The 25,595-nt window shown below is 39.0% G+C and overlaps 1 protein-coding gene across 1 annotated transcript in view; it reads right to left on the bottom strand.

Annotated features, from left to right (window-relative positions):
* Positions 1–4,764: 4,764 nt before the first annotated feature.
* LOC129644423 (heat shock cognate 71 kDa protein-like) overlaps positions 4,765–25,595 on the bottom strand; it is a 196,322-nt gene continuing 175,491 nt past the window's right edge. Inside the window, exon 4 of the mRNA XM_055570068.1 lies at positions 4,765–5,420. Within this exon, the coding sequence (XP_055426043.1) occupies positions 4,765–5,420 (656 nt within the window). The remainder of the gene's footprint in view (positions 5,421–25,595) is intronic.

Consider the following 25,595-nt stretch of genomic DNA (forward strand, 5'->3'; position numbering starts at 1 on the left):
AGTCATGTCCAGCTCTTTGCAACCCTATGGACTGCAGGATGCCAGGCTTCCCTGTCCATCATCAATTCATGAAGATTGTTCAAACTCATGTCCATCGAGTCAGTGATGCCATCCAACCATCTCATCCTCTGTCATCTTCTCCTCCTACTCCCATCAATCTTTCCCAGCATCAGGGTCTTCTCCAATGAGTCAGTTCTTTGCATCAGGTGGCCAAAGATTTGGAGATTCAGCTTATTAGCATTACTCCTTCCAATGAATATTCAGGACTGATTTCCCTTAGGATTGACTGGTTTAATCTTCTTGCAGTCCAAGGGACTCTCAAGAGTCTTCTCCAACACCACAGTTTAAAGCATCAATTAATCAGCCCTCAGCTTTCTTTATAGTCCAAGTCTCACATCCATACATGACTACTGGAAAAACCATAGCTTTGACTAGACAGAACTTTGTTGGCAAAGTAATGTCTCTACTTTTTAAAATGCTGTCTAGGTTAGTCTTTTTTTTTTCTTTTTTTTTAATTTTATTTTTTAACTTTAAAATATTGCATTGGTTTTGCCATATATCAACATGAATCCGCCACAAGTATACACGTGTTCCCCATCCTGACCCCTCTTCCCTCCTCCCTCCCCATACCATCCTTCTGGGTCGTCCCAGTGCACCAGCCCCAAGCATCCAGCATCATGCATAGAACCTGGACTGGCGACTCGTTTCATATATGATATTATACATGTTTCATTGCCATTCTCCCAAATCATCCCACCCTCTCCCTCTTTATTGGAGGATAATTGCGTTACAGAATTTTGTTGTTTTCTGTCAAACATCAGCATGAATCAGCCATAGGTACACATATATCCCCTCCCTTTTGAACCTCCCTCCATGTCTAGGTTAGTCTTAACTTTTCTTCCAAGGAGCAAGCGTCTTTTAATTTCGTGGCTGCAGTCACCATCTGCAGTGACTTTGGAGCCCCCAAAAATAAAGTCTCTCATGTTTCCATTGTTTCCCCATCTATTTTCCATAAAGGGATGGAATGAGATGACATGATCTTAGTTTTTTGAATGTTGAATTTTAAGGCAACTTTTTCACTCTTCTCTTTCACTTTCATCAAGAGGCTCTTTAGTTCTTCTTCACTTTCTGCCATAAGGGTGGTGTTATCTGCATATCTGAGGTTATTGATATTTCTTACGGCAATCTTAATTCCAGCTTTTGCTTCACTCAGCTTAGCATTTCTCATAATGTACTCTGCATACAAGTTAAATAAGCAGGGTGACAATATACAGCCTTGACATACTCACTTCCCTATTTGGAACCAGTCTAGTTCCAAGTCTAGTTTTAACTATTGCTTTTTGAAGTGCATACAGATCTTAGCAGGTCAGGTGGTGTGGTATTCCCATCTCTTTAAGAACTTTCCACAGTTTATTGTGATCCACACAGTCAAAGGATTTGGTACAGTCAATAAAGCAGAAGTAGATGTTTTTCTGGAACTCTCTTGCTTTTTTGATAATCCAATGGATGTTGGCAATTTGATCTCTGGTTCCTCTGCCTTTTCTAAATCCAGCTGGACCATCTGGAAGCTCATGGTTCATGTACTGTTGGAGCCTGGTTTGGAGAATTTTGAGCATTATTTTACTAGTGTGTGAGATGAGTGCAATTGTGTGATAGTTTGAACATTCTTTGGCATTGCCTTTCTTTGGGATTGGAATGATGAAAACTGACGTTTTCCAGTCCTATGGCCACTGTTGAGTTTTCCAAGTTTGCTGGCCTATTGAGTGCAGCACTTTCACAGCATCACCTTTTAGGATTTGAGATAGCTCAACTGGAATTCCATCACCTCCACTAGCTTTGTTCGTAGTGATGCTTCCTAAGGCCAACTTGACTTCACATTCCAGGATGTCTGGCTCTAAGTGAGTGATCACACCATCGTGGTTGTCTGGGTCATGAAGCCTTTTTTGTATAGTTCTTCTGTGTATTCTTTCCACCTCTTCTTAATATCTCCTGCTTTTCTTCGGTCCATATCATTTCTGTCCTTTATTGTGCCCGTCTTAGCATGAAATGTTCCCTTGGTATCACTAATTTTCTTGAAGAGATCTCTAGTCTTTCCCATTCTATTGTTTTCCCCTATTTCTTGGCATAGATCACTGACAAAGGCTTTCTTTTCTCTCAATGCCATTCTTTGGAACTCTGCATTCAAATGGGTATTTATCTTTCCTTTTCTCCTTTGCTTTTCACTTGCTTTCTTTTCACAGCTATTTGTAAGGCCTCATCAGAGAACCATTTTGCCCTTTTGCATTTCTTTTTCTTGGGGATGGTCTTGATCACTGCCTCCTGTACAGTGTCATGAATCTCCATCCATAGTTCTTCAGGCACTCTATCAGATCTAATCTTGGGAATCTATTTGTCACTTACCTGTATAATCATAAGACTGAAAGTCACTCAGTCGTTTCCAACTCTTTGCCATCCCTTGGACTATACAGCCCATAGAATTCTCTAAGCCAGGATATTGGAGTGGGTAGCCTTTCTTTTCTCCAGGGGATCTTCCCTAACCAGAGATCAAACCCAGGTTTTTCCGCTTTGCAGGCTGGGCCAGCAAGGAAAAGCCCAATATTTTCAAGTGACAAAATGGTAGAGTTATGTGCACTCATTTTCTTCTGTGAGAACTCCAAAATTAAAACTCACTGCAGAAAAATCATCCACAGGAGAATGTTGCATCACACACACACACACACACAACAAAAAACCCACATCCAGGGGCAAAGGAGAAACCCCAGCAAGATGGTAGGGAGGCAAAATCACATTGAGCATCAAACCCCATACCCACCAAAGACTCTCAGAGAAACAAAACCTTGTGCACATGAGGAGACCTCACAGAGACTGAGACAGACCTGCCTTTGAGTTTTTGAGTGTCACCTGCAGAGGTACAGGTCAGCAGTGGCCTGCTTCAGGGGCAGGGGCTCTGGGTGCCACAGTCCTGGGTGTAGCACAAGCCCTCTTGGAGCATGTTGCCATTACCCACAATAAAGCTGCCGAGCAGATGACCCACAAACTGCAGAACAATTACACCAAACAAATTATCACACTGTTCTGTGACCCACAACAGATTTGCCAACCTGGGGATCTGGCAAAGGGACTGAGAACCCCCAGGGAATTTGACCTTGGAGGCCAATGGTATTTGATTACAGAACTGCCATAGGACTGGTGAAACAGACTTTTGGAGGGTACAAACAAAACATTGTGTGGACCACGACCCAAAAGAAAGGAGCAGTGACCCCACAAGAGACTGTTCCAGACTTCCTGAGGGTCCAGGAGTCTCTGGTGGAAGTGTGGGTTGGCAGTGGCCTGCTACAGAGTCAGGGGCCCTGAGTGTGGTGTGTGCATGGGACCTTTTGAAAGAGGTCACCATTATCTTCATTACCTCCACCATAGTTTGGTCTCATGTCAAATAACAGGGAGGGAACATAGCCCTGTCCATCAACAGAAAATTGGATTAAAGATTTACTGAGCATGACCCCACCCATCAGAACTAGATCCAGTTTCCCCCACAGTGAGTTTCTCCCATCAGGAAGCTCCCATAAGCCTCTTATCCTTATCAGTCAGATGGCAGATAGAATGAAAACCACAATCACAGAAAACTAATCAAACTGATCACATGGACCACAGCCTTGTCTAACTCAATGAAACTTTGAGGGCTACTCCATTTCTTCTAAGAGATTCTTGCCCATAGTAGTAGATATAATGGTCATCTGAGTTAAAGTCACCCATTCCAATCCATTTCAGTTTGCTGATTCCTAAAAAGTCGATTTTCACTCTTATTGTTTGAGCACTTCCAATTTACCTTGATTCATGGATCTAACATTCCAGGTTCTTATGCAATATTGTTCTTTACAGCATTGGACTTTACTTCCATCACCAGTCACATCCACAACTGGGCATTGTTTTTGCTTTGACTCCATCTCTTCATTCTTTTTGGAGTTATTTCTCTACTCTTCTCCAGTTCATCTTCCAGTGTCATATTTTTTTGCCTTTTCATACTGCTTGTGGGGTTCTCAAGGCCAGAATACTGAAGTGGCTTGCCATTCCCTTCTCTGGTGGACCACAATTTGTCAGAACTCTCCACCATGACCTGACCATCTCGGGTGGCTCAACATGGCGTGGCTCAAAGTTTCATTGAGTTAGACAAGGCTGTTGTCCATGTGATCGGTTTGATTAGTTTTCTGTGATTGTGGTTTTCAGTCTGTCTGCCTTCTGATGGAAAAGGGTAAGAGGCTTATGGAAATTTCCCGATGGGAGAGACTAACTCGGGGGAAAACTGGGTCTTGTTCATATATATATATATATATATATATATATTTCAGAAAAATTCTAGGAAAATATACATCAAAATGTTACCAGTGGTTATTTTAGAATGATGAAAATTTAATTGTTTTATTTCTTAATTTAGGTTTATATTTTAATGTGTTTTTGCAACTTTCTCTGCAGTGAAAAAGTTTTAACACTATTATAACACATTTTGTAACACTTTTAATACTTAATGCAAATAGAAAAATCTTTTGAAAATATTAAATCAATCAGTTTTCCACTTCCTCTGAAACTTGTCGACCTACAGTCAGTTTTTAGTATGGTCACAAAGGGAAAGGGAAGTCGCTCAGTCGTGTCCAACCCTCAGCGATCCCATGGACTGCAGCTTTCCAGGCTCCTCCATCCATGGGATTTTCCAGGCAAGAGTACTTGAGTGGGGTGCCATTGCCTTCTCCGAATCTATGCTAGGCTGGCTTAATCAACCTCTTCAATGGTGGGCCCAGAGGAGGCACCACCTGATGGAGGAGCTCCACCACCAGGGAAGCCCCCAGGCATTCCTCCTGCACTCTGGTACAGCTTGGTAATGATGGGGTTGCAGACTTTTTCCAGCTTCTTCTGCTGATGTTCAAATTCTTCCTTCTCTGCAGTCTGGTTCTTATCCAGCCAGTTGATTATTTCATTACCCTTGTCAAGAATCTTCTGTTTGTATTCATCATTAATCTTGCCCTGAAGTTTCTCATCCTCAACAGTAGCTTTCATGTTGAAGGCATAGGATTCAAGTGAATTCTTTGAAGACACCTTATCCCACTGCTTCTCATCTTCAGCTTTGTACTTCTCTGCTTCTTGAACCATGCGTTCAATGTCTTCCTTGCTCAAGTGGCCCTTGTCATTAGTGATGGTAATCTTGTGCTCTTTTCCTGTGCTCTTATCCACAGCAGAAACATTGAGGATGCCATTGGCATCAATATCAAAAGTGACTTCAATCTGAGGAACACCACGGGGGGCAGGAGGTATGCCTGTGAGTTCAAACTTGCCAAGCAGGTTGTTATCCTTGGTCATGGCACGCTCACCTTCATAAACCTGAATGAGCACACCAGGCTGGTTGTCAGAGTAGGTGGTCACAAGGGTGACTGAAACATCCCGAAAGAGAAGGAAATGACCAAAATATCCAGTTAGACAAGAAATTAAAGAAAGGGAAGTCCTTGTAATTCACAGAAGATTCTAGAAGTAGGAAGAAAGTAGAAAGATGGGAAGAAAGTATCCTTCATCCATATATACCCTCCCAAGCTCAAATTCAAATCTATAAATGTTAAATACATGAAAAAGTTTATATTATAGGGGCTGTTGCCCTATTTTCTGTTTTGGACCATGACTGAATTATTGCACAATATGAAAGAAATAGTAATATGTGTCTCACATCAATACTGGACACATCCCTCGTAGCTCAGATGGTAAAGAACCTGCCTGCAATGAGGGAGAACCAGGTTCAACCCCTGGGTTGAGAAGATCCTCTAGAGAAGGGAATCCTACCCTTCTCTAGTGGGTACTACCCACTCCAGTATTTCTGCCTGAAGGAGTCCATGGACAAAGGAGCCTGGTGGGCTACAGTCCATGGGGTCACAGAGTCAGACACTACTGGACAACTAACACACACACACACACACACACTGGTCTCATGGTTAATCCTGCATGAAGTCATCTTTCCTTACTTCTGGGCTTGTTTTATGATGGATAGTCTTGGCTTCTTTGTTTTAAGCTTATCTTATCTGGTTGTAAGTAGAAACATTTTAAGGCAATGACTTATAATTTATGCTCTGTTGAAGCTGAAATAATCATCTAAGTTATATAGCTTGGGATTTTTTTTTTTTTTAATTAAGGAGAAAATCTAGTATATGTCATTCCAGACATTAACCTTTGGCCTTAGAAGCAAACGATTGCCTCTAATAATGATAATACATAAAATTTTTCATATGATGACAGAGAATGTGACACAATTTACTCAATTCATAAATTAAAGAATAATTTAATATGGGGTTTGAGCACCTTTTAAAAAAGAATTAATTGCTTTAGCTTGACTTTCATCTCTTCACAGAGTGTGATTCTTTCTAGTGGGAATAAAAAACAATCTATTTCATGCTTTATGCACCTACTTAGAGTTACTTAGGGCTGAAAAAAAAATATGGTTTAGCCATTAAAATATTCACAAGCAATGGATTTTCAAACCAGTCTCCTTCCCAGAAATTTGGAATTATTTGGGAATTACTATGGAAGTCCTGTAGAGAGGGGATTTCCCCCCCACCCCAAACTAAGCAAATGTGTTCAGGGAAATATGGAGGAAAAATAACTCATATGGGAAGGCAATGGACAAAAACCAGACTGCTACCACTCTTCATGTAAAAGTGTCTTATATGATAGCATTATAGTGACCTAGTTTATTTGACATTAAATTCAATTAAAGATGGAGTGTGACCTTAGGGTTTCTTTTTAATTCTATCAGCAAATGATACTTTTAAAATTCATTTAAAGATGTAGGCATGAGTTTTTATTTAATCATTTCCATATAAATCAGGATAGATCAGGCTTTGCTTTAACCCCAAAATCTCAGTAACTTAAGATACGTAATTTTTTTTTCTTTTGTTTGTAAAGATCACCACGCATTTGGGTGACTTATCTACTCGGTACATCAGGGTGCTTCACTCTTTTTATCACCTTAACAATGGCCTCTACATTTAGTATCTTGGAGGATGGGATAGGCAGAAGAATTGCTACCTGGGACTAGCATTACTGCAGCCCAGGAGTGACACCCATCACCTCTTTGATTTTTACTGGTCATCACCCTATAACCTGATAGAGATGTAGTTTCTCATATTGCCATGAAAGAAAGGATAATCAAACATTGTTTACTCCCATTGTTCTCTATCATTCTACTGAATAAATACTTCTTCCCCCTCTATTCATATCTGCTCACTGTATTTCACAATAATTTTTCTTATTTGGTATTCAAAACTTCTTGAAATACAACATTATCAGTAAGCTGGGCATTTGTGTTGTTAAGTCCCCATACTCAAGACAAAAATGGCTAATTAACTACTTTGAGACCTTGCTTGTTAGGTAAGTTTTCTTCATATTGGATACAGCTACCTTTACCAAAGAAATGGAGCTAGAAAGTGAACCAAAACTGGAGAGCTATGTCTTTTGGAAAAAGACATTTTTAGGTTAGAAGATAACATCATTAAAGGCTAAGTAACCTGACATAATCACCCATGTAGTAAGTGGCAGTTCTAAAAATCAGAGCTTCCTGAATGTAAATATAAATCATTTCCAGAAAAGCTTATGAGTGGTCTTGGGTTGTGGATCTTGACAAATCCATCCTAAAAGTGCTTTAATAGTATATTTAGATTTGAAATGTTGAGCTCTGACTTTTAAAATATTAAATTTTGATACATGTTTTCAATGGACATCAATAGTCATTCAGGTTCATGCTATCCTTGCTATACTTTAATCTGAATAAACATTATTCAATAAATGAGACTGATGTTTTATGACTTATTTTATTCAAAAGCAACATTTTCAGCTTGCAAAATATGTTATTCCTAAACCTTACTTTTAGTCTTGACCCCATCATCCCCAAATCAATGGCACAGTTTACATGCAAATTACTTTTATGAGCTTGAAGTGCAATCTCTAGGTTCAAAAGTTACATGGGAAAATACTTAGTTATTGAGGTGTGACTCATTTGGGAAGTCTTGGTTTTCTGATTTTAAAATCTACTAAGAAAAAAAAAATGATAGTTTCCTACAACTTCTGGATGAAGAATGTATTGAGTTTCTCACGCTGCTGAAACTCTCTTGGGACAGTCAGCTTTTTGTTCCCTACACTGTTTGATGCATGGAAGCCAGTGCTGGAAGCCAAACCATTTCTAAGACAAAGCTCAGTATTTTTTAAATAAACTGGAAGGTAGCGTCTTGCATCACTGTTACAGAGTGCAGCATTTACTGGAGCTTCATCTTGATATATTCTTCTCTCTCTCTGCATACATTTCTTTCCCTGGAGTTATAGGTAGCTACACTTTTAAAGAGAAAAAGGGTGGTAGAGTTATGGTACTGAAAGAGCATTATTAATGTTTCCCAATTTTGAAAGGGTTTTTTGTGTAGTTTTTGAGTAACATGTGCCAACGTCCTTACTTACCTGGGTATAAATTATGAATTTATCTGGCTACAGTCTTGTTAATTTGACTACAAAGGAAACAATATATACTGGTATCAAAAAGTTTTGGTTCAATTTTTCTGATAATGCTATCATAGTAACGGTCTTCCTTTGTTCAGGAAATGCAGTTGAGACTGTGAAACTCTGCATACACAAATCAAGAAAATATCAAAGACTCAGTGGTACAGAATCCACCTGCCAATGAAAGAGATGCAGGTTTGATCTCTGAGTGGGGAAGCTGCCCTGGAGAAGGAAATGGCAAACCACCTTAGTATTTTTGCCTGGGAAATCCTGTGGGCAGAGGAACCTGGCTGGTTACAGTCCATCGGGTTGCAAAAGAGTTGGACCCTACTCAATGACTAAACAACAGTAACATAGGTTAAGGAAAACCTGTGGATGAAAGATAAAGGAGGCAGAAGGCACACCAAAACTGTGTGGGAAGGGACTTCCCTGATGAGCCAGTGGCTCCAGTGCAGGGGACATGAGTTCAATCCCTAGTCAAAAATGTAAGATTTTACATGCCTTTGGGCAACCAAGCCGTACACAGCAACTACTGTGCCACAAATAGAGGGTCCTTAAAACCTGGCACCACCAAATAAATAAAGATTTTCTTTCTTTCTATTTTTTTTTTTTTTTTTTTTTTTTTAGGTATGGGGAAGAAAGAATAAGACAGAATCAGAAAGTATATCATGGTGCAGTGAGATTGTCACACATCCAGAAGTTTGGAAAAGACCTGTTGTCCGTATCCTAGCTGGAAAATGCGAACCCCTTTCTCACAAAGAATAGGGTGAAAGAGTTAATTTTTGTATCCAACAGCTGAAGACACTGAATGGTGATTTCCTTTCCTCACTGACTTTTGCTTTTTTGTACATCCTGCATTCGGGCTAGAGCAAATCTGTAAAATACAAACTCTAAGAGTTTAATAGATAGGTATAAGCTGCAGGGGGCTTCATCCCCGTGGACCAGTGGTAAAGAATCTGCGTGCAAGGCAGGAAACAAGGATCCATCCCTGTGTCGGGAAGATCCCCTGGAGGAGGGTATGGCAACCCACTCCAGTATTCTTGCCGGGGAAATCCCATGAACAGAGGAGGCTGGTGGGCTGCAATGCATGTGGTCGCAGAGTTGGAAGTGACTAAGCTCGCATGCAGGCACAAACTGCGCACTTTGACATTTCTGTTGTGGTCATAATTGTAAAAAATCTTCAGTTTCAAAGTGACTTAGAGATCTCTGATCATTCTTTGCAAATGCAATGGTGGTTCAGTTAGCATATCTTAAGCTAATTTACTGGAAAGTTCCCTGTAGTCCTTCCAGCCCCTGGGAACACTAGCATATGGAAATAGTGTGGGTGGAGTAAATGATGCCACCCAGAAGAGGAAAACAAACCCAGTGGCAGATGTTGGAGGAAGAATAGAGCATATAAGATGCAGAGATGCAGGGGGTAAAAAAAGAAAAGCAAATGCAGACAGGCAGTGGCCAAAACAGAACTCAAATACTGAAAAGGGAAGAAAGGAAGATACGTTACACCCACAGTGCCACTCTAACAGCTTTCAAACCCAGAATCCTGCTAAGCGAATTTGAAAAAGCTGATATCACATTTCTTAGCCTCACAACTCATCTGTAATTGGGCCAGGAATGTACTGAGCACCCAAATCTAGAACTGACAAACTCAGTTGAATCAGAATTCTGTGGGATAGATTGCTATGAAAGCTTGAGTTAGAAGAGCCTGACTGAATTTTATCAAAATTTTCATAAAGATTTAAAAGATTTAAATGCCAGATACTGAGATTCCTAGAAGTTTGCAGTAGAAGTCAATAAACAAGCAAAAAAGTAGTAGAAATAATACATGAGCAGAAACAATGACTAAGTAGACTTCAGGAAGTAAATAAAGATAGAATAGAATATGAGTTTGTCTCTTCAGAAATACCAGATATTGACACCCAGTCTCCTGTATTACAGGTGGATTCTTCACTACTGAGCCAACAAGGAAGCCCTGGGTTTCATTATTACCTCACATATCTCCTGGACAGGGAGCTTTCATGGTAGCTCAGATGGTAAGGAATCTGCTTGTGTTTCAGATCAAGGTTCTAAATCAAGGAAGATTAAGGTTCAATCTCTGGGTCAGAAAGATCCCCTGGAGAAGGGAATGGCTACCCACTCCAGTATTCTTGCCTGGAGAATTCCATGGACAGAGGAGGCTAGAGGGCTATGGTCCATGGGGTCAAAGAGTCAGACATGACCGAGTGACGTAACACGCAGCATCCCAGGCAGGGTGCTGCAGGAGCCACCAAACAGCCAGTCCTCTCTTGCCTCTATGCCAAAAAAAAAAAAAAAAATTCAGAGAAAAGCCTTTTTCCCCTGCTAAGTCACTTCAGTTGTGTCCTACTCTGTGTGACCCCGTAGACGGCAGCCCACCAGGCTCCTCTGTCCTTGGGATTCTCCAGGCAAGAACACTGGAGTGGGTTGCCATTTCCTTCTCCAATGCATGAAAGTGAAAAGTGAAAGTGAAGTAGCTCAGTCGTGTCTGACTCTTCGCGACCCCATGGACTGCAGCCTACCAGGCTCCTCCGTCCATGGGAGTTTCCAGGCAAGAGTACTGGAGTGGGGTGCCATTGCCTTCTCCAGGGGATCTTCCCAACCCAGGGATTGAACCTGGGTCTCCCGCATTGTAGGCAGATGCTTTTACTGTTTGAGCCACCAGGGAAGTTAACTGCGCCTCTATTTCTGTCAAATACCAACAGGAAAAACTGCAGCATACCCTCTCCCCATCCACATGTTAAGCAGGCCTGAGTGGGGAGTTGACTTAAAACCCATGTTGCTGTCTTGCAGAAGCAGGTAGCAGGGCTCCAATTTCCCCCTTCCCTGGTATCAGTAGGCAAATAACGAATCTTCCATTCCTGGCCTTGTTGAGACAGGGCAACCTCCATTTACCAGCTGGATGTTATCCAAAGGGCAGAGCAGGTAGCTGATCTTTCAACCCTCTCCTGGTAGAAGGAAGTAAGAGCAATCTAATTCACCCACTGGCATAGAGAAGGATGGAGCAAACAAGACACTGAAAAATAAATACAAAATAATGTATACATAATTTTCTAAGGAACTGAGATCAATTATGTTATCTGCAATTTATTGGCATCAAGGAAATGAAGGGCCAGGACTATTAATGACTGGGTTCTAATAGATATTTGGAGACGGGATGGAAAATAGAGTCTCACTGAATGGATATGCTTGTTTATTCAAAAACTAGTTTACCACTTGCTACTTGTCAGGGTGCAGTGGAAAAGAATCTGCCTGCCAATACAGAAGATGCAAGAGATGCAGGTTTAATCCCTGAGTTGGGAAGATTCCCTTTAGTAAACAATGGCAACCCACTCCAGTATTCTTGCCTGGGAGATTCCATGGACAGGGGAGCCTGTCAGGCTACCATCCATGGGGTCTCAAAGAGTCTAACACAACTGAGCGACTGAGCACGCACATACACACACTGTCCAAAAACTATCTTGCAACTAAATCAGTAACATTTGTCAAATGTTGGGAGACTCAGTTAGCAACTTATTTTTATATTTGATTTTAGAGAGTTGACAGCATGCAAGATTTCAGTGCATTGTATAACTGTAAAAAAGATACTAATTTAGTTCCTTGTGCAAGTTTAACATATGTTTCTTCATTGATACCACAGTTGTAGAAAATACCACATTTACATTTATCAAATACTTTTCAGTACTTATTAAGTTATTATCTACATTCTTATACATACTGTAAGTGTATATATCTACATATGTATTGTAAGTGTGTGTGTGTGTGTGTGTGTATAGTAAGCTGTTTGAATTTTCACAGACTAAGCACATCTTTATAACCAGCATGCAGATCAAAATCAGAGCATCAATAGCCAACCCCATACCTCCCAGCTCTGAAAACTCCCTTTGGACTTTGCCTCTTCCAGTAGTTCACTGCTATCCTGGATTCTAACCACATATATTTGTTGTTGTTTAATCCTTAAGTCATGTCACACTCTGACTGACCATGCGATTTCCTAGGCAAGAATACTGGAGTGGATTGCCATGCCCTCCTCCAAGGGATCTTTCCAACTCAGGCATTGAACCCACGTCTCCTGCTTGGCAGGCAGATTCTTTATCATTGTGTCATGCAGGAAGCCCCTAACCATACAGATTAGTAAGTTTTCTTATTTTTCTAATGTATGTAAATCATATAATATCACTTTTCTTCACCTAACTTCATTTCGCTCACCATTATGTTTATGGCATTCTTCCATATCATCCTGTGTATGCCCTCAGCAAATCATAACTGACCACTTACTATGTACCTGCTACAGCTCTAGCTGCCCTTCTTACATCTGTGACCTATGTCCCCATTACTAATGATCATTGGTGACTACTCATAATTCATACTAAATTAAAAATCAAAAACCAGTACAAAAAGTTGGTAAAATCCCTGCGAAGATTTAACTTGGTAAATGAAGTTATATTTTGGCTGATCAACTCAGCCAGAGCTCATTTTTATACTTGGCTACATTTGAATTTGTATGAAACACAAAATGGAGAACAATGCATGTGGAGTCTGCCAAGCTGAAAACAGCACATATATACTATTTTTTTTTAATGGTAAAGAAAATATTCTTTCCAGAAAATAGTTACTAGCAAGATTTATTGTGAAAGTCAACAGACTTTGGAAACTCAGTTGGAAACTCTAACACAATGTCTGCTGGGTCCTGAAGACAGTTCTGAGAGTCAACAAAACAGGGGATTGTAATGTGGAACACAAAACCTTGCATAAATCCATTCCATGAATCAATTGCCATTTGAAATAGGTAGCCAATCAAAGTGGTTGTTTATAGAGTGGAAAAGTTTTCAGTAGGTACTATAACTTATGGTGCCTATTAAAAACAGAGCATTTATCAAGTTTTTCAGTACTTTTAAAAACTATTTAGCATACAAGTTACCAGAGAGATTGCGTGCATGCTCAGTCACTCAGTAGCATCCAACTCTTTGTGACCCCCATGGACTGTAGCCTTCCAGGCTCCTCAGTCCATGGTAGTTTCCAGACAAGAATACTGGAATGAGTTGCCATTTCTTCCTCCAAGGGATCTTCCCAACCCAGGGATCAAACCCATGTCTCCTGCATTTCCTACATTGGCAGGCAGATTCTTTACCACTGAGCAACTTGGGAAACCCAACCAGGGAGATGATATCACCTTAATGAAAGGAAAGTGTAGAGTAAAGAAATGGGATAGCCTGTTCACCTACAAAGCAAAGTGTTCCACTATACCCTGTAAGAGAATCCTCTGTAATCTGCATTCAATTATGTTTTACCAAGAGAGAGACTGGTAGCAGGCAGAGGAGGCTAGGGGGTGGACCAAAACTCAAAGTGATCAAACATGAAGATGCAATTAGACGATGTCATCTCTACAGAACTCACTTTATAGAAACAATAAGCCAAGTAATGATTTACATGGGTACAGAAGCCCACTTACACTAGAATTCTAGAGATATTATATAATATAATGGAAATTTTAGTGGTGCAGGGAAATGGAGTTAGCTGGAATGCAGAACGTAGTCAGAAAGACTATGTTGAGAATGTGAGAATGGTATGGATGAAACTTTCTAGAAAGTGAAAGTTGCTCAGTCATGTCCGACTCTTTGCAACCCCATAGACCTTATAGTCCTTGGAATTCTCCAGGACAGAATACTAGAGTGGGTAGCCTTTCCTTTCTGCAAGGGATCTTCCCAAACCAGGGATCGAACCCAGGTCTCGTGCATTGCAGGCGGATTCTTTACCACCTGAGACACAAGGGAAGCCCAAGAATACTGAAGTGGGTAGACTTTCCCTTCTCCAGTGGATCTTCCCAACCCAGAAATCAAATAGGGGTCTCCTGCATTGCAGGCGGATTCTTTAACCAACTGAGCTATTAGGGAAGCCCATCATTTTCTAGAAAATGACCTCAGTATTGGAAATCCTTATGGTAGAATGTACATAATCTGAATAAAAGCCAATGTGACTAAAGTACATACCACATTAGGGAAAGTCAAATGAGGTTGATTTGGTAGGCAGGGAAAAATACTGCAGTAATTTATGGGCCATGGAAGTGACTGGCCTTGATCTTGAGAGTAATGGAAACATAAAGACAGGCTGTAAAAGAAGGAACAGGATCAGACTTGCACTTGTTAAGTACTGTATATGGAGTCCAGATTGAACAAAGACAAGAAGAGACAAACTAGACACATTCACCATGCCTCTATGAAGTGCTGAAACTGTGATAGAATACAGAAGAAACACCAAATGAGGTTTCAGCCTTTTCCCTCCAGTGAATATTTCCAAAGGCACTGAAAATTAATTTCTCTGAGACTTAGGTTCTTCAACTGTAAAGTGATAATAATCTAAAATAAAATAAAGCTTTTTGAAAAATCACTCAAATAAATGGAAAGGTACTGATAAATACCAAAGAACATGGCTAGTTTACATTTTAATGATTATAAATTTAAACAACAAGTAAAATGAATAAAAACTTGACAAAAAAATGAAAATTTACCATGAAGAGTATATGTATAGTTACACCATAAAATTAAAAGAATGTCAGTGTTCTGAAAGAAATATTTTAGCAACTCATTCAAAAATAATCAAGAAAGCTAGCTTAAGCCTAAAAACTCATATAAACTCATTCATTGGTGATATGAAAAGAACTGCACACTGATACACTCACACACACATACATTTTCCAGGTGTTAGAGGAGTTTAAGTTTTTTTTTTTTTTTTTTAAGTAATAAATTAATTTACCACATTTAGAAATGTTTTACATCTTCTTGGAGCATAGCATAGATAATGGATGGCATGTGATTTGTCACATTGACTGGATTCTTAAAAAATCCTATCAAAGGAAAAAGTATCCAAATTCCATTAAGCTCAAGTGATGACAGAACCTCTATTTTCTTTGGAAACAAAAATCTCTCAAGCATAAGTGCTGGCATTCTGTGGAGTAAAATATGTTACTTAAACAGAATCTTAAGAAAATTATTTTCCTCTTAGGATGAAATGGTGATTAATCAGTGGGAACAGAAAAGAAAGCAGGAGGAGAAAAAAAGAAACTGTTGCTTATATTTTTTAATAGAAGGACAAGGGCACTACTGTTCTAACAGAACAAGTGTACTTTTAGATCTTTGTAATAAGAGTAATAATTTCCTATTGTTGTCCTGTAGAAAAATATTTTAGGAATATTTAATTAACAAAAGAATATTCTTGATTGTTGTCAGAGATGTGTATTTGCTCATTTAGAGTGTAAATGAAAAGCATCCTTTCATTGCATAGAAGGATATGCTCATTAACATCATAACTTGTTGACAGCAAAACCAATACAATATTGTAAAGCAATTAACCTCCAATTAATATAAATAAATTTATATTAAAAATTTTTGATATACTTAAAAAAAAAGATTGAAGGAATGAATGAATGAGAGAGGCAGAGGAGGGGAAAGAGGAAGGGAGAAGAGAAAAAGAAATGGAGAAGGAAGGAAGTCTAGCAGGAAGGAGAAAAGAAACAAAAATTTTTAAAAATACATGAACAGGGATCCTATTTCACAACTCTCATTTCCATTTCATAAGTTTTAAGGATAATCGGAGCTTTCTGCTTTAAGTGAATACATGAATATATAAGAGATGCATATTAAAAAAAAGTTAAAATTGCCTATTCACTGTTGTTCAGTCACCTAAATAGTAACCTAAGTAAACCTCAAAAATCTAAACATATCTGTACACTTTTTAAAGCAGAAGTGTGATTTTTGTTTTGTTTTATTTTGAAAGTAATATATAAAGGCTCATTTGAATGTTCACATTTTATTAACAATAGATTTGGGAGAATTATCTCTTATCTATATTTGTTGATAAAATATTAAAATGTTATATAATCAGTGGTCACTCATTGCAGAAATCTATATACCAATAGCACTGTAGGCTTAATTTTTTTTTAACTGAAGTGTAACTGACATATAATGTTACATTAGTTTAAGGTATATGACATAATGATTCAATATTCGTATATATTTTACAAAATAATCAACACAATAGGTCTAGTTAACATCTGTCCCCACACATAGTCTTTTAGCCTTAATTCTTCATAAATATAATTCAGTATAAAATAATTTCTCATATAATTAGAGTTTTCAAGAAAGTTAAAATATTTCTCTTTAAGTTTACTTTTGTTAGTAGCTATGACAGTAATAATACATGTTTTCCAATAAAGCATTGCAGCATCTTAGTGGCAGAAAAGGAAATTCCTAAGATTTTTTTTTACTGTAACATAACTTAAGGCATACATAACACCTTATATATAGGGTTTGGACTCAGGCCAAACAAATAAAATAAGAATAGGAGCACTGACAGTTTTGTTTCAAAATTGGCTTAACTTCTACTTTTAGGACGTTGTAGTACTTTATGAAGCTGACTTCTGGATTCACTGTCTTTTACAGAATTCTGCAAGATTGGTATTATTTTTTATAAAGATTGATTCAGGCAGATCAAGGAGGTGTTAGGATTTGAAAAGTCCTCCAAGGAGATATAAATTCTATCACATGATATTAACTTTAATTACAAATAAATGGAAAATAAAATAAGTGAAAACTGAGACTCTTCCATCATCTTACAAATGTGATGAAACACAAATTTCCAAAGCTTTTAAAGTATGTAAAACTGAGTTGGGCGATTCTATTAAACTGGTAGGAATAAATTCCTTTATTTCATGAGAGGTAGCAAAATATAAAACTAATCATGAGGAACAAGTTGTTTTAGCCAGACATGGCCCTTTAAAGCATATTTCCATTAGTTACATTAGCAAGGAAACATCAAGCTACAATATAATTCTCTATAATTATTTTCAGCCTGTTCATTTTGATCTTTTATAGAACTAGGCTTTTTCCCTCCAGAATTACCCACATATACTCCCTTAACTTTCTTCACTGTTAGAATTACATCATTACTCAAAATAATTCTAAAAGCAAAACTGAGCCACCTAATTAAATTATTATGTTTCATGTGTATTTTATATGTGGTCTGATATTATGGGTTAAATTCATTTGAAATAAAGTGAAAATTCACTCTACTTTTTTATAAGTATACTAAAGGAGCTATGTCACAGGGTAAATTATGTTTTGATGAATTTTTATAAAAATCTACTTTCAATATTACACATTTCTTAGGAGTATGTACATTTATGATATGTTAACAATTCTTTGAAAGCTATTAAAATGGGATTTTGCTTGTTGCAAAGCTGTGTAAAGCTGAATTTTTCTTATCACTTAGCTCAATCATTAACAATCTAAGAGCTAAAACATTAAAAACAAAGTACTGCAAACCTTCAATCATAAAACAATTAGTTCACTCACCTAAAAACCTATAGGAACTTTGGTACTATCAAACATACTTTTCCTGATTTGGGAAACATTGTAGCAATTAATATTGAATATCCATATTAAATTAGATAGGAAAAATGCAAAAAAAGGTTTAAACATATAAAATAAAACTAAGTGAGAGTCCTTAGTTTAAGGACTTTTAAGTAGAAAAGCAAATCAGGGAAGGGACGAAAGCTCAGATGGAAGGTAAAAGAAATAAACACAGACTATTCATGGCACCCCACTCCAATAAGCTTGCCTGGAAAACCCCATGGATAGAGGATCCTGGTTGGCTGCCATCTATGGGGTTGCACAGAGTCAGCCATGACTGGGGTGACTTAGCAGCATTCATAACCCACAAAACACATATGTGCATGCACTGAGGAGTGAGCAAAGAATAAGGAAGAGAAATTTGTTGAGCATGTATAATGTGCTGACAGACATATATATGCTACCTATTTTATTTTTTCATGAACCTTCACAAACTGTTTCTTTTTAATGCCCATTTTCAAATAAGGAAATGAAAATCAGAAAAGTTCAGCAATTTGTTCAAGATCATATTATTTATAAGCAAATTCAGGTGTATCTCACTCAAAATTGTATGATGCTTCTTCTATATATACTTCCTTTCTAATACTTTATCATAAAATGGCTAGTCTTTGACAACTGGATAAACTAATTTTTAATAAGAATCAAAATAATACTTATAATTCCAATTTTCTTTCTTTCCTTCTTTCTCTTGCATTTTCTCTTCCTTTTTTTCCTTCCTTCCTTCACTTTCCTGTTTTACTTTGTTCTTTTCTTTTTTAGGCTTTAATATAGACAGAATACTGGAGAAGGCAATGGCACCCCACTCCAGTACTCTTGCCTGGAAAATCCCATGGACGGAGGAGCCTGGTAGGCTGCAGTCCATGGGGTCACAAAAAGTTGGACACGACTGAGCGACTTCACTTTCCCTTTTCACTTTCATGCATTGGAGAAAAAAATGGCAACCCACTCCAGTGTTCTTGCCTGGAGAATCCCAGGGATGGGGAAGCCTGGTGGGCTGTCATCTATGGGGTCGCACAGAGTCGGACACGACTGAAGTAACTTAGCAGCAGCAGCAGCAGCAGCAGCATAGACAGAATATCCCAATAAACTCTCTTCACTAATTTTTTTATAATTGAATACTATTCTCCTTTACCAAGGGAAGACGCCTGGTTGCTCTCCTGGTAAAGAATTGGCCTGCAATGTAGGAGACTCCGGTTGGATTCCTGCATCAGAAAGATCCACTGGAGAAGGGACAGGCCACCCACTCCAGTGTTCTTAGGCTTCCCTGGTGGCTCAGAGGGTTAGGAATCTGCCTGCAATGTGGGAGACCTAGATTCGATACCTGGGTGGGAAGATCCCCTAGAGAAGGTAACACCTACCCACTCCAGTATTCTGGCCTGGAGAATTCCAGGGACAGAGGAGCCTCGAAGGCTACAGTCCATGGGGTCTCAAAGAGTCAGACATGACTGAGCAACTTTCACTCACTCACTCCTTTCCTAACTTAAAAAAAAAAGTGAACTCTAAAACTGATTTCCTTTTCCACTTGATGTACACACACACTGGTCCCTATGCATTCTGAAACAAACTTAAATAAGCAAACCGATTTAGGTTTATTCTCTCTCCAAATCTGGTAATCTGGGGAAATCAAGAAAAAAGGAAAATGCATCTATTCTTGGGATGGGGAAGAGAGGACAGATGCAGAAAAGTGGAGTGGAGAGTCCAGTACCATTTTGCTAGATGCTCTTCACCTCTTATAAACCATTCCAGTACACATTTTAAAGACTGTAGAAACTCTGTCCAAATTTTGTTTGCTTTGCTAAAAGCATCTGTGGGTTGATAACAGCTTAGCCCTGCCTCTGGCTTGCTGGAGAGAGATTTCTGGCTGGCTCAACTGATAGATCATGCCTGTGGTTTGCATTGAGGCTAGGGCTGTATCCAAGGTGGACAGTATGTCTAGCCTGGCAGGTTGATAGAAAGTTGCACTGTTGGCATAAGTTTGCTCTACTGGCCACATGTGGTAGGAAAATTAGTTTGTCACAACTAACACCATCAAAGAACGAGAAAGAAGATTTCAGAAAAACATAACATCAAAAGCAAAGAGAAACTCCATATGAACTCAACCCTCTCAAAGCAATTATGGCCAAGATAAACCTTATTACAAGAAGATGGGCAGCCAGAGAGAAGTACAGACTCCAGCACTTGTAAGCATATGACTCTGACAGAAGAGAATTATTAGCTCAGGCTTCAAAGAGTTGATTCAAATTGAGTGTTGGTAGGAACATGGAATTAGGTGAACATGGAATAGGTCAAGAAGGAACAGTTAGAACTGTACATGGAACAACAGACTGGTTCCATATGGGGAAAGGAGTAAGTCAAGTCTGTGTATTGTCACCCTGTTTATTTAATGTATATGCAGAGTACATCATGAGAAATACTGGGTTGGATGAAGCACAAGCTGGAATCAAGATTGCCAGAAGAAATATCAATAACCTCAGATATGCAGATGACACCACCCTTATGGCAGAAAGCAAATAAGAGCTAAAAAGCCTCTTGATGAAAGTGAAAGAGGAGAGTGAAACAGTTAGCTTAAAACTTAATATTCAGAAAACTAAGATCATGGTATCTGGTCCCGTATTTTTCACTTCATGGCAAATAGTTGGGGAAATAATGGAAATAGTGAGAGACTTTATCTTTTTGGGCTCCAAAATCACTGCAGATGGTGACTGCAGCCATGAAATTAAAAGACGCTTACTCCTTGGAAGAAAAGTTATGACCAACCTAGGCAGCGTATTAAAAAGCAGAAACATTAGTTCACCAACAAAAGTCTGTCTAGTCAAAGCTATGGTTGGTTTCTCCAGTATTCATGTATGGATGTGAGATTTGGACTATAAAGAAAGCTGAGGGCTTTTGAACTGTGGTGTTGGAGAAGACTCTTGAGAGTCCCTTGGACTGCAAGGAGATCCAACCAGTCCATTCTAAAGGAGATCAGTCCTGAATATTTATTGGCAGGACTGATACTGAGGCTGAAACTCTAATACTTTGGCCACCTGATGCAAAGAATCAACTCATTTGAAAAGACCCTGATGCTGGAAAGATTGAAGGCGGGAGGAGAAGGGGACGACAGAGGATGAGGTGGTTGGATGGCATCACCAACTCAATGGAGATGGGTTTGATTAAACTCTGGGTGTTGGTGATACACAGGGAAGCCTGGCGTGCTGCAGTCCATGGAGTCGCAAAGAGTTGGGCACACTGAGTGATTGCACTGAACTGGAATAATGAACTAAAATTGTTTGTTTAAAAAAATTTGTTGATTTTTTGTTTGTTTGTGTACTTGACAGTGTAGGTACTTAAATGAGAATGTAATGCATGTCTAGCTTACTCTCTAGAACAAAGAGCAATGTTGTAAAAGTAAACATTGTTTTTCTACTACTTGTCATAGCATCATATTACTTTTTGTCATTATTCCCTTCAAGTTATTTCAGTTATAGTTAATTTCCAAGTAGTCAAGTTTATCCTTTCAAAGACACATTCAATTTTAAAGAAATGCATTGTAATCTATTAAAATATATTACACATTACTTATTGTTCTTCATAATTTGAGTATTACAATAGACATAAATTATTATTTTTCCCAGGCCATAGTTATGACATTAGAGGTATTAATTTATTCAGGACAATTTGCTCCTTCTAAAATAATTGACAGTTAATAGAGCTTTCTGAATTTTCAGGTCTAATATTTGTTGCTTATCTTTATCCCCTTTTTCTTTGCAATCCATATCCTACACATTTCAGATCAGATCAGTCACTCAGTCGTGTCAGACTCTTTGTGACCCCATGAATCGCAGCACGCCAGGACACCCTGTCCATCACCAACTCCCACAGTTCACTCAGACTCACATCCATCGAGTCAGTGATGCCATCCAGCCATCTCATCCTCTGTCGTCCCTTCTCCTCCTGCCCCCAATCCCTCCCAGCATCAGAGTCGTCTCCAATGAGTCAACTCTTCACATGAGATGGCCAAAGTACTGGAGTTTCAGCTTTAGCACCATTCCTTCCGAAGAAATCTCAGGGCTGATCTCCTTCAGAATGGACTGGTTGGATCTCCTTGCAGTCCAAGGGACTCTCAAGAGTCTTCTCCAACACCACAGCTCAAAAGCATCAATTCTTCGGTACTCAGCCTTCTTCACAGTCCAACTCTCACATCCATACATGACCACAGGAAAAACCATAGCCTTGACACATTTAGCATAACTCTATTTTGGGGGTACTCTTACTATCCATACACATCATGTATGGATGTGAGAGTTGGGCTGTGAAGAAGGCTGAGCGCTGAAGAATTGGTGCTTTTGAACTGTGGTGCTGGAGAAGACTCTTGAGAGTCCCTTGGATTGCAAGGAGATCCAACCAGTCCATTCTGAAGGAGATCAGCTCTGGGATTTCTTCGGAAGGAATGATGCTAAAACTGAAACTCCAGTATTTTGGCCACCTCATGTGAAGAGTTGACTCATTGGAGACGACTCTGATGCTGGGAGGGATTGGGGGCAGGAGGAGAAGGGGACGACAGAGGATGAGATGGCTGGATGGCATCACTGACTCGATGGACATGAGTCTGGGTGAACTCCGGGAGTTGGTGATGGACAGGGAGGCCTGGTGTGCTGCGATTCATGGGGTTGCAAAGAATCGGACACGACTGGATGACTGAACTGAACTGAACTGAACTTACTATCCAATTTCCTACTGTAAGAAATATTATCATCAGCATAGTCTGTAGGAGGAAAGTTGAAAGGAAACGAGTGCCTAGTAGTCTCAAATAATAGCATGGTTTTGATACCTCAAATTGCTAATTAAAGAAGGCCCTTGACAAGCACATTTCACAGTATACACTTCAGAATAAGACAGCTCCAAGCTCCCACCCTAGCTCTGTCATTTCTGCTCATGTGGCTTTAGACAAGTTATTAAACCTCCTAAGATTTGCTTTACTTACATGTAAAACAGGGATAATAACAGTGTTTAATTCATGGGATTGATGGGAGCTTAAAATAAAATAATGCACATAGAGCTCTGAGTGTAATATCTAACAGAATCAATTCAGTTCAGTCACTCAGTTGTGTCTGACTCTCTGTGACCCCATGGACTGCAGCACGCCAGGCCTTCCTGTCCATTACCAACACCCAGAGTTTACTAAAACTCATGTCCATTGAGTCAGTGATGCCATCCAAGCATCTTGTCCTCTGTTGTCCCCTTCTCCTCCCGTCTTCAATCTTTCCCAGCATTAGGGTCTTTTCAAATGAGTCAATTCTTCGCATCAGGTGGCCAAAGTATTGGAGTTTCAGCTTTAACATCAGTCCTTCCAATGAATATTCAGGAATATTCTAACAGAAGAAGACCCCTAAAACAATTTTAGTCATGGAAGTAGTTGCATATAGTGAGGACATGTGCTTTTTTTTTTTTTTTAATCCTCCATTATGTGAAGATTTTATGTAACTACAAGTATACTGGAATCTTATTATTTTACTAACCATGGAAATCCACACTAAGGAAACTGCTGCACAGTTATTTTCCCTTTTAGTTTTTAAATAATTAATCAAATTAAATGTGTCAGTGACAATTTTTAATATTGACTTTCAGTGTACCCTAATATATGTAGAGCAATTCCTATCATATTTGTTTGATGAAGTTCTTTCACTTACTCTATATGAAGAGTAAGTAAAAGACAATTATTTCTTATATATATATATACTTACAAATATTTTTAACTGTAGCATATTTAAAGGTAAAATATTTAAAACAGTGTATTGGTACACAGTGGTATAACTATAAAAGCCTACATATGTTGTATTAATTTATTCAATAATATATGACAATTGAGAGCCAACATTATACTGGAGTTTAGGAATGCAAAGCGGAAAAAATGGTGAACAAAGTTCCTTCACCATTTAGATGAGAAAACAAAATTATAAATGAATGAATAGTAAATAACTAGACATTGTTTAAATTTTAAAGAAAAAAATAAAAGCAAGGATTTCTTTTATTGTAGAACCTAATGTAAACAGCATAGTCAGAGAAAACTTTTCAGCAGAGGTGAAGTCTAAGCTTATACCTGAAGAATGAGGCTGAGCACATGGGAGGTAAGGGTAGGAGTGCTCGGGGCAGGGAGGGTAGTCTGTGCAAACACCCTGTGATGAGGAAGGACTAAGGAAGCACAAAGACAGAAAGAAGGATTTTGCAGAGATAAAATTCTGAAAGGAAGGCAGTAGCTCAGTCACATTGGATTACAGACCAAACAGACTTAGGTTTTAAACCAAGTACATTGAAACACATAGGAGAATTGTAGTAAAGAAACCGACCTGACCTGTTTTTCAAGTTCTATTTGTGTCTGCTGAATGAGCAAATGACTGGACAGCTTGTGATGGAGTGAAAAATGCAGAGACTAACTATTGTTCAGTTGCTCAGTCATGTCTGACTGTTTGTGACTCCATGGACTGCAGAACACCAGGCTTCCCTGTCCTTCACTGTCTCCTGGAGTTTGCTCTAATTCGTGTCCATTGAGTCAGTGATGCTATCTAACCATCTCATCCTTTGCCGATCCCTTCTCCTTTTGCATTCAATCTTTCCCAGTATTGAGGTATTTTCCAACAAGTTGGCTCTTCACATCAGGTAAGTATTGGAACTTCAATTTCACTATCAGTCCTTCCAAAGAAAATTCAGAGTTGATTTACTTTAGGATTGAGTGATTAGATCTTGCAATCCAAGGGACTCTCAAGAGTCTTCTCCAGCAACCACAGTTTAAAAGCATCAACTTCTTCAGTGCTCACCCTGCTTTATGATTCAACTCTAACACACATACATGACTACTGGAAAAAAACATAGCTTGGACTATATGGACCTTTGTTGACAAAATGATGTCTCTGCTTTTGCATATGCCATCTAGGTTTGTCATAGCTTTTCTTCCAAGGAGCAGCTGTCTTTTAATTTTATGGATGAAGTCACCATATGCAGTGATTTTGGATCCCAAGAAAATAAAATCTGTCACTGTTTCCACTTTTTCCCCATCTATTTCCCATGAAGTGCTCATACCAGATGCCATGATCTTAGTTTTTTGAGTGTTGAGTTTCACGCCAGCTTTTTCATTCTCTTCTTTCATTCTCATCAAGAGGATCTTGTTGATAGTCTCAATTATTCTGATCCAAGTAAGAGAGGGGAGTTCCTCAGTTTATATTGGGAATATAGTTTGAAGATAGTACTTAAAGAATATCAGTCAGTTCTGTTCAGTAGCTCAGTCGTGTCCAACTCTTTGTGACCCCATGGACTGCAGAATGCCAGGCCTCCCTGTCCATCACCAACTCGCAGAGTTTACTCAAACTCATGTCCATTGAGTCAGTGATGCCATCCAACCATCTCATCCTCTGTCATCCCCTTCTCCTCCCACCTTCAATCTTTCCCAGCATCAGGGTCTTTTCAAATGAGTTAACTCCTCACATCAGGTGGCCAAAGTATTGGAGTTTCAGCTTCAGCATCAGTCCTTCCAATGACTATTCAGGACTGATTTCTCTTAGAATTGATTGGTTTGATCTCCTTGCAGTCCAAGGGACTCTTAGGAGTCTTCTCCAACACCACAGTTCAAAAGCATCGATTCTTTGGCACTCAGATTTCTTTATAGTCCAACTCTCACATCCATAC

This window comes from Bubalus kerabau, chromosome 2 (assembly GCF_029407905.1).
Source record: "Bubalus kerabau isolate K-KA32 ecotype Philippines breed swamp buffalo chromosome 2, PCC_UOA_SB_1v2, whole genome shotgun sequence".
NCBI classification, from domain to species: Eukaryota; Metazoa; Chordata; class Mammalia; order Artiodactyla; family Bovidae; genus Bubalus; species Bubalus kerabau.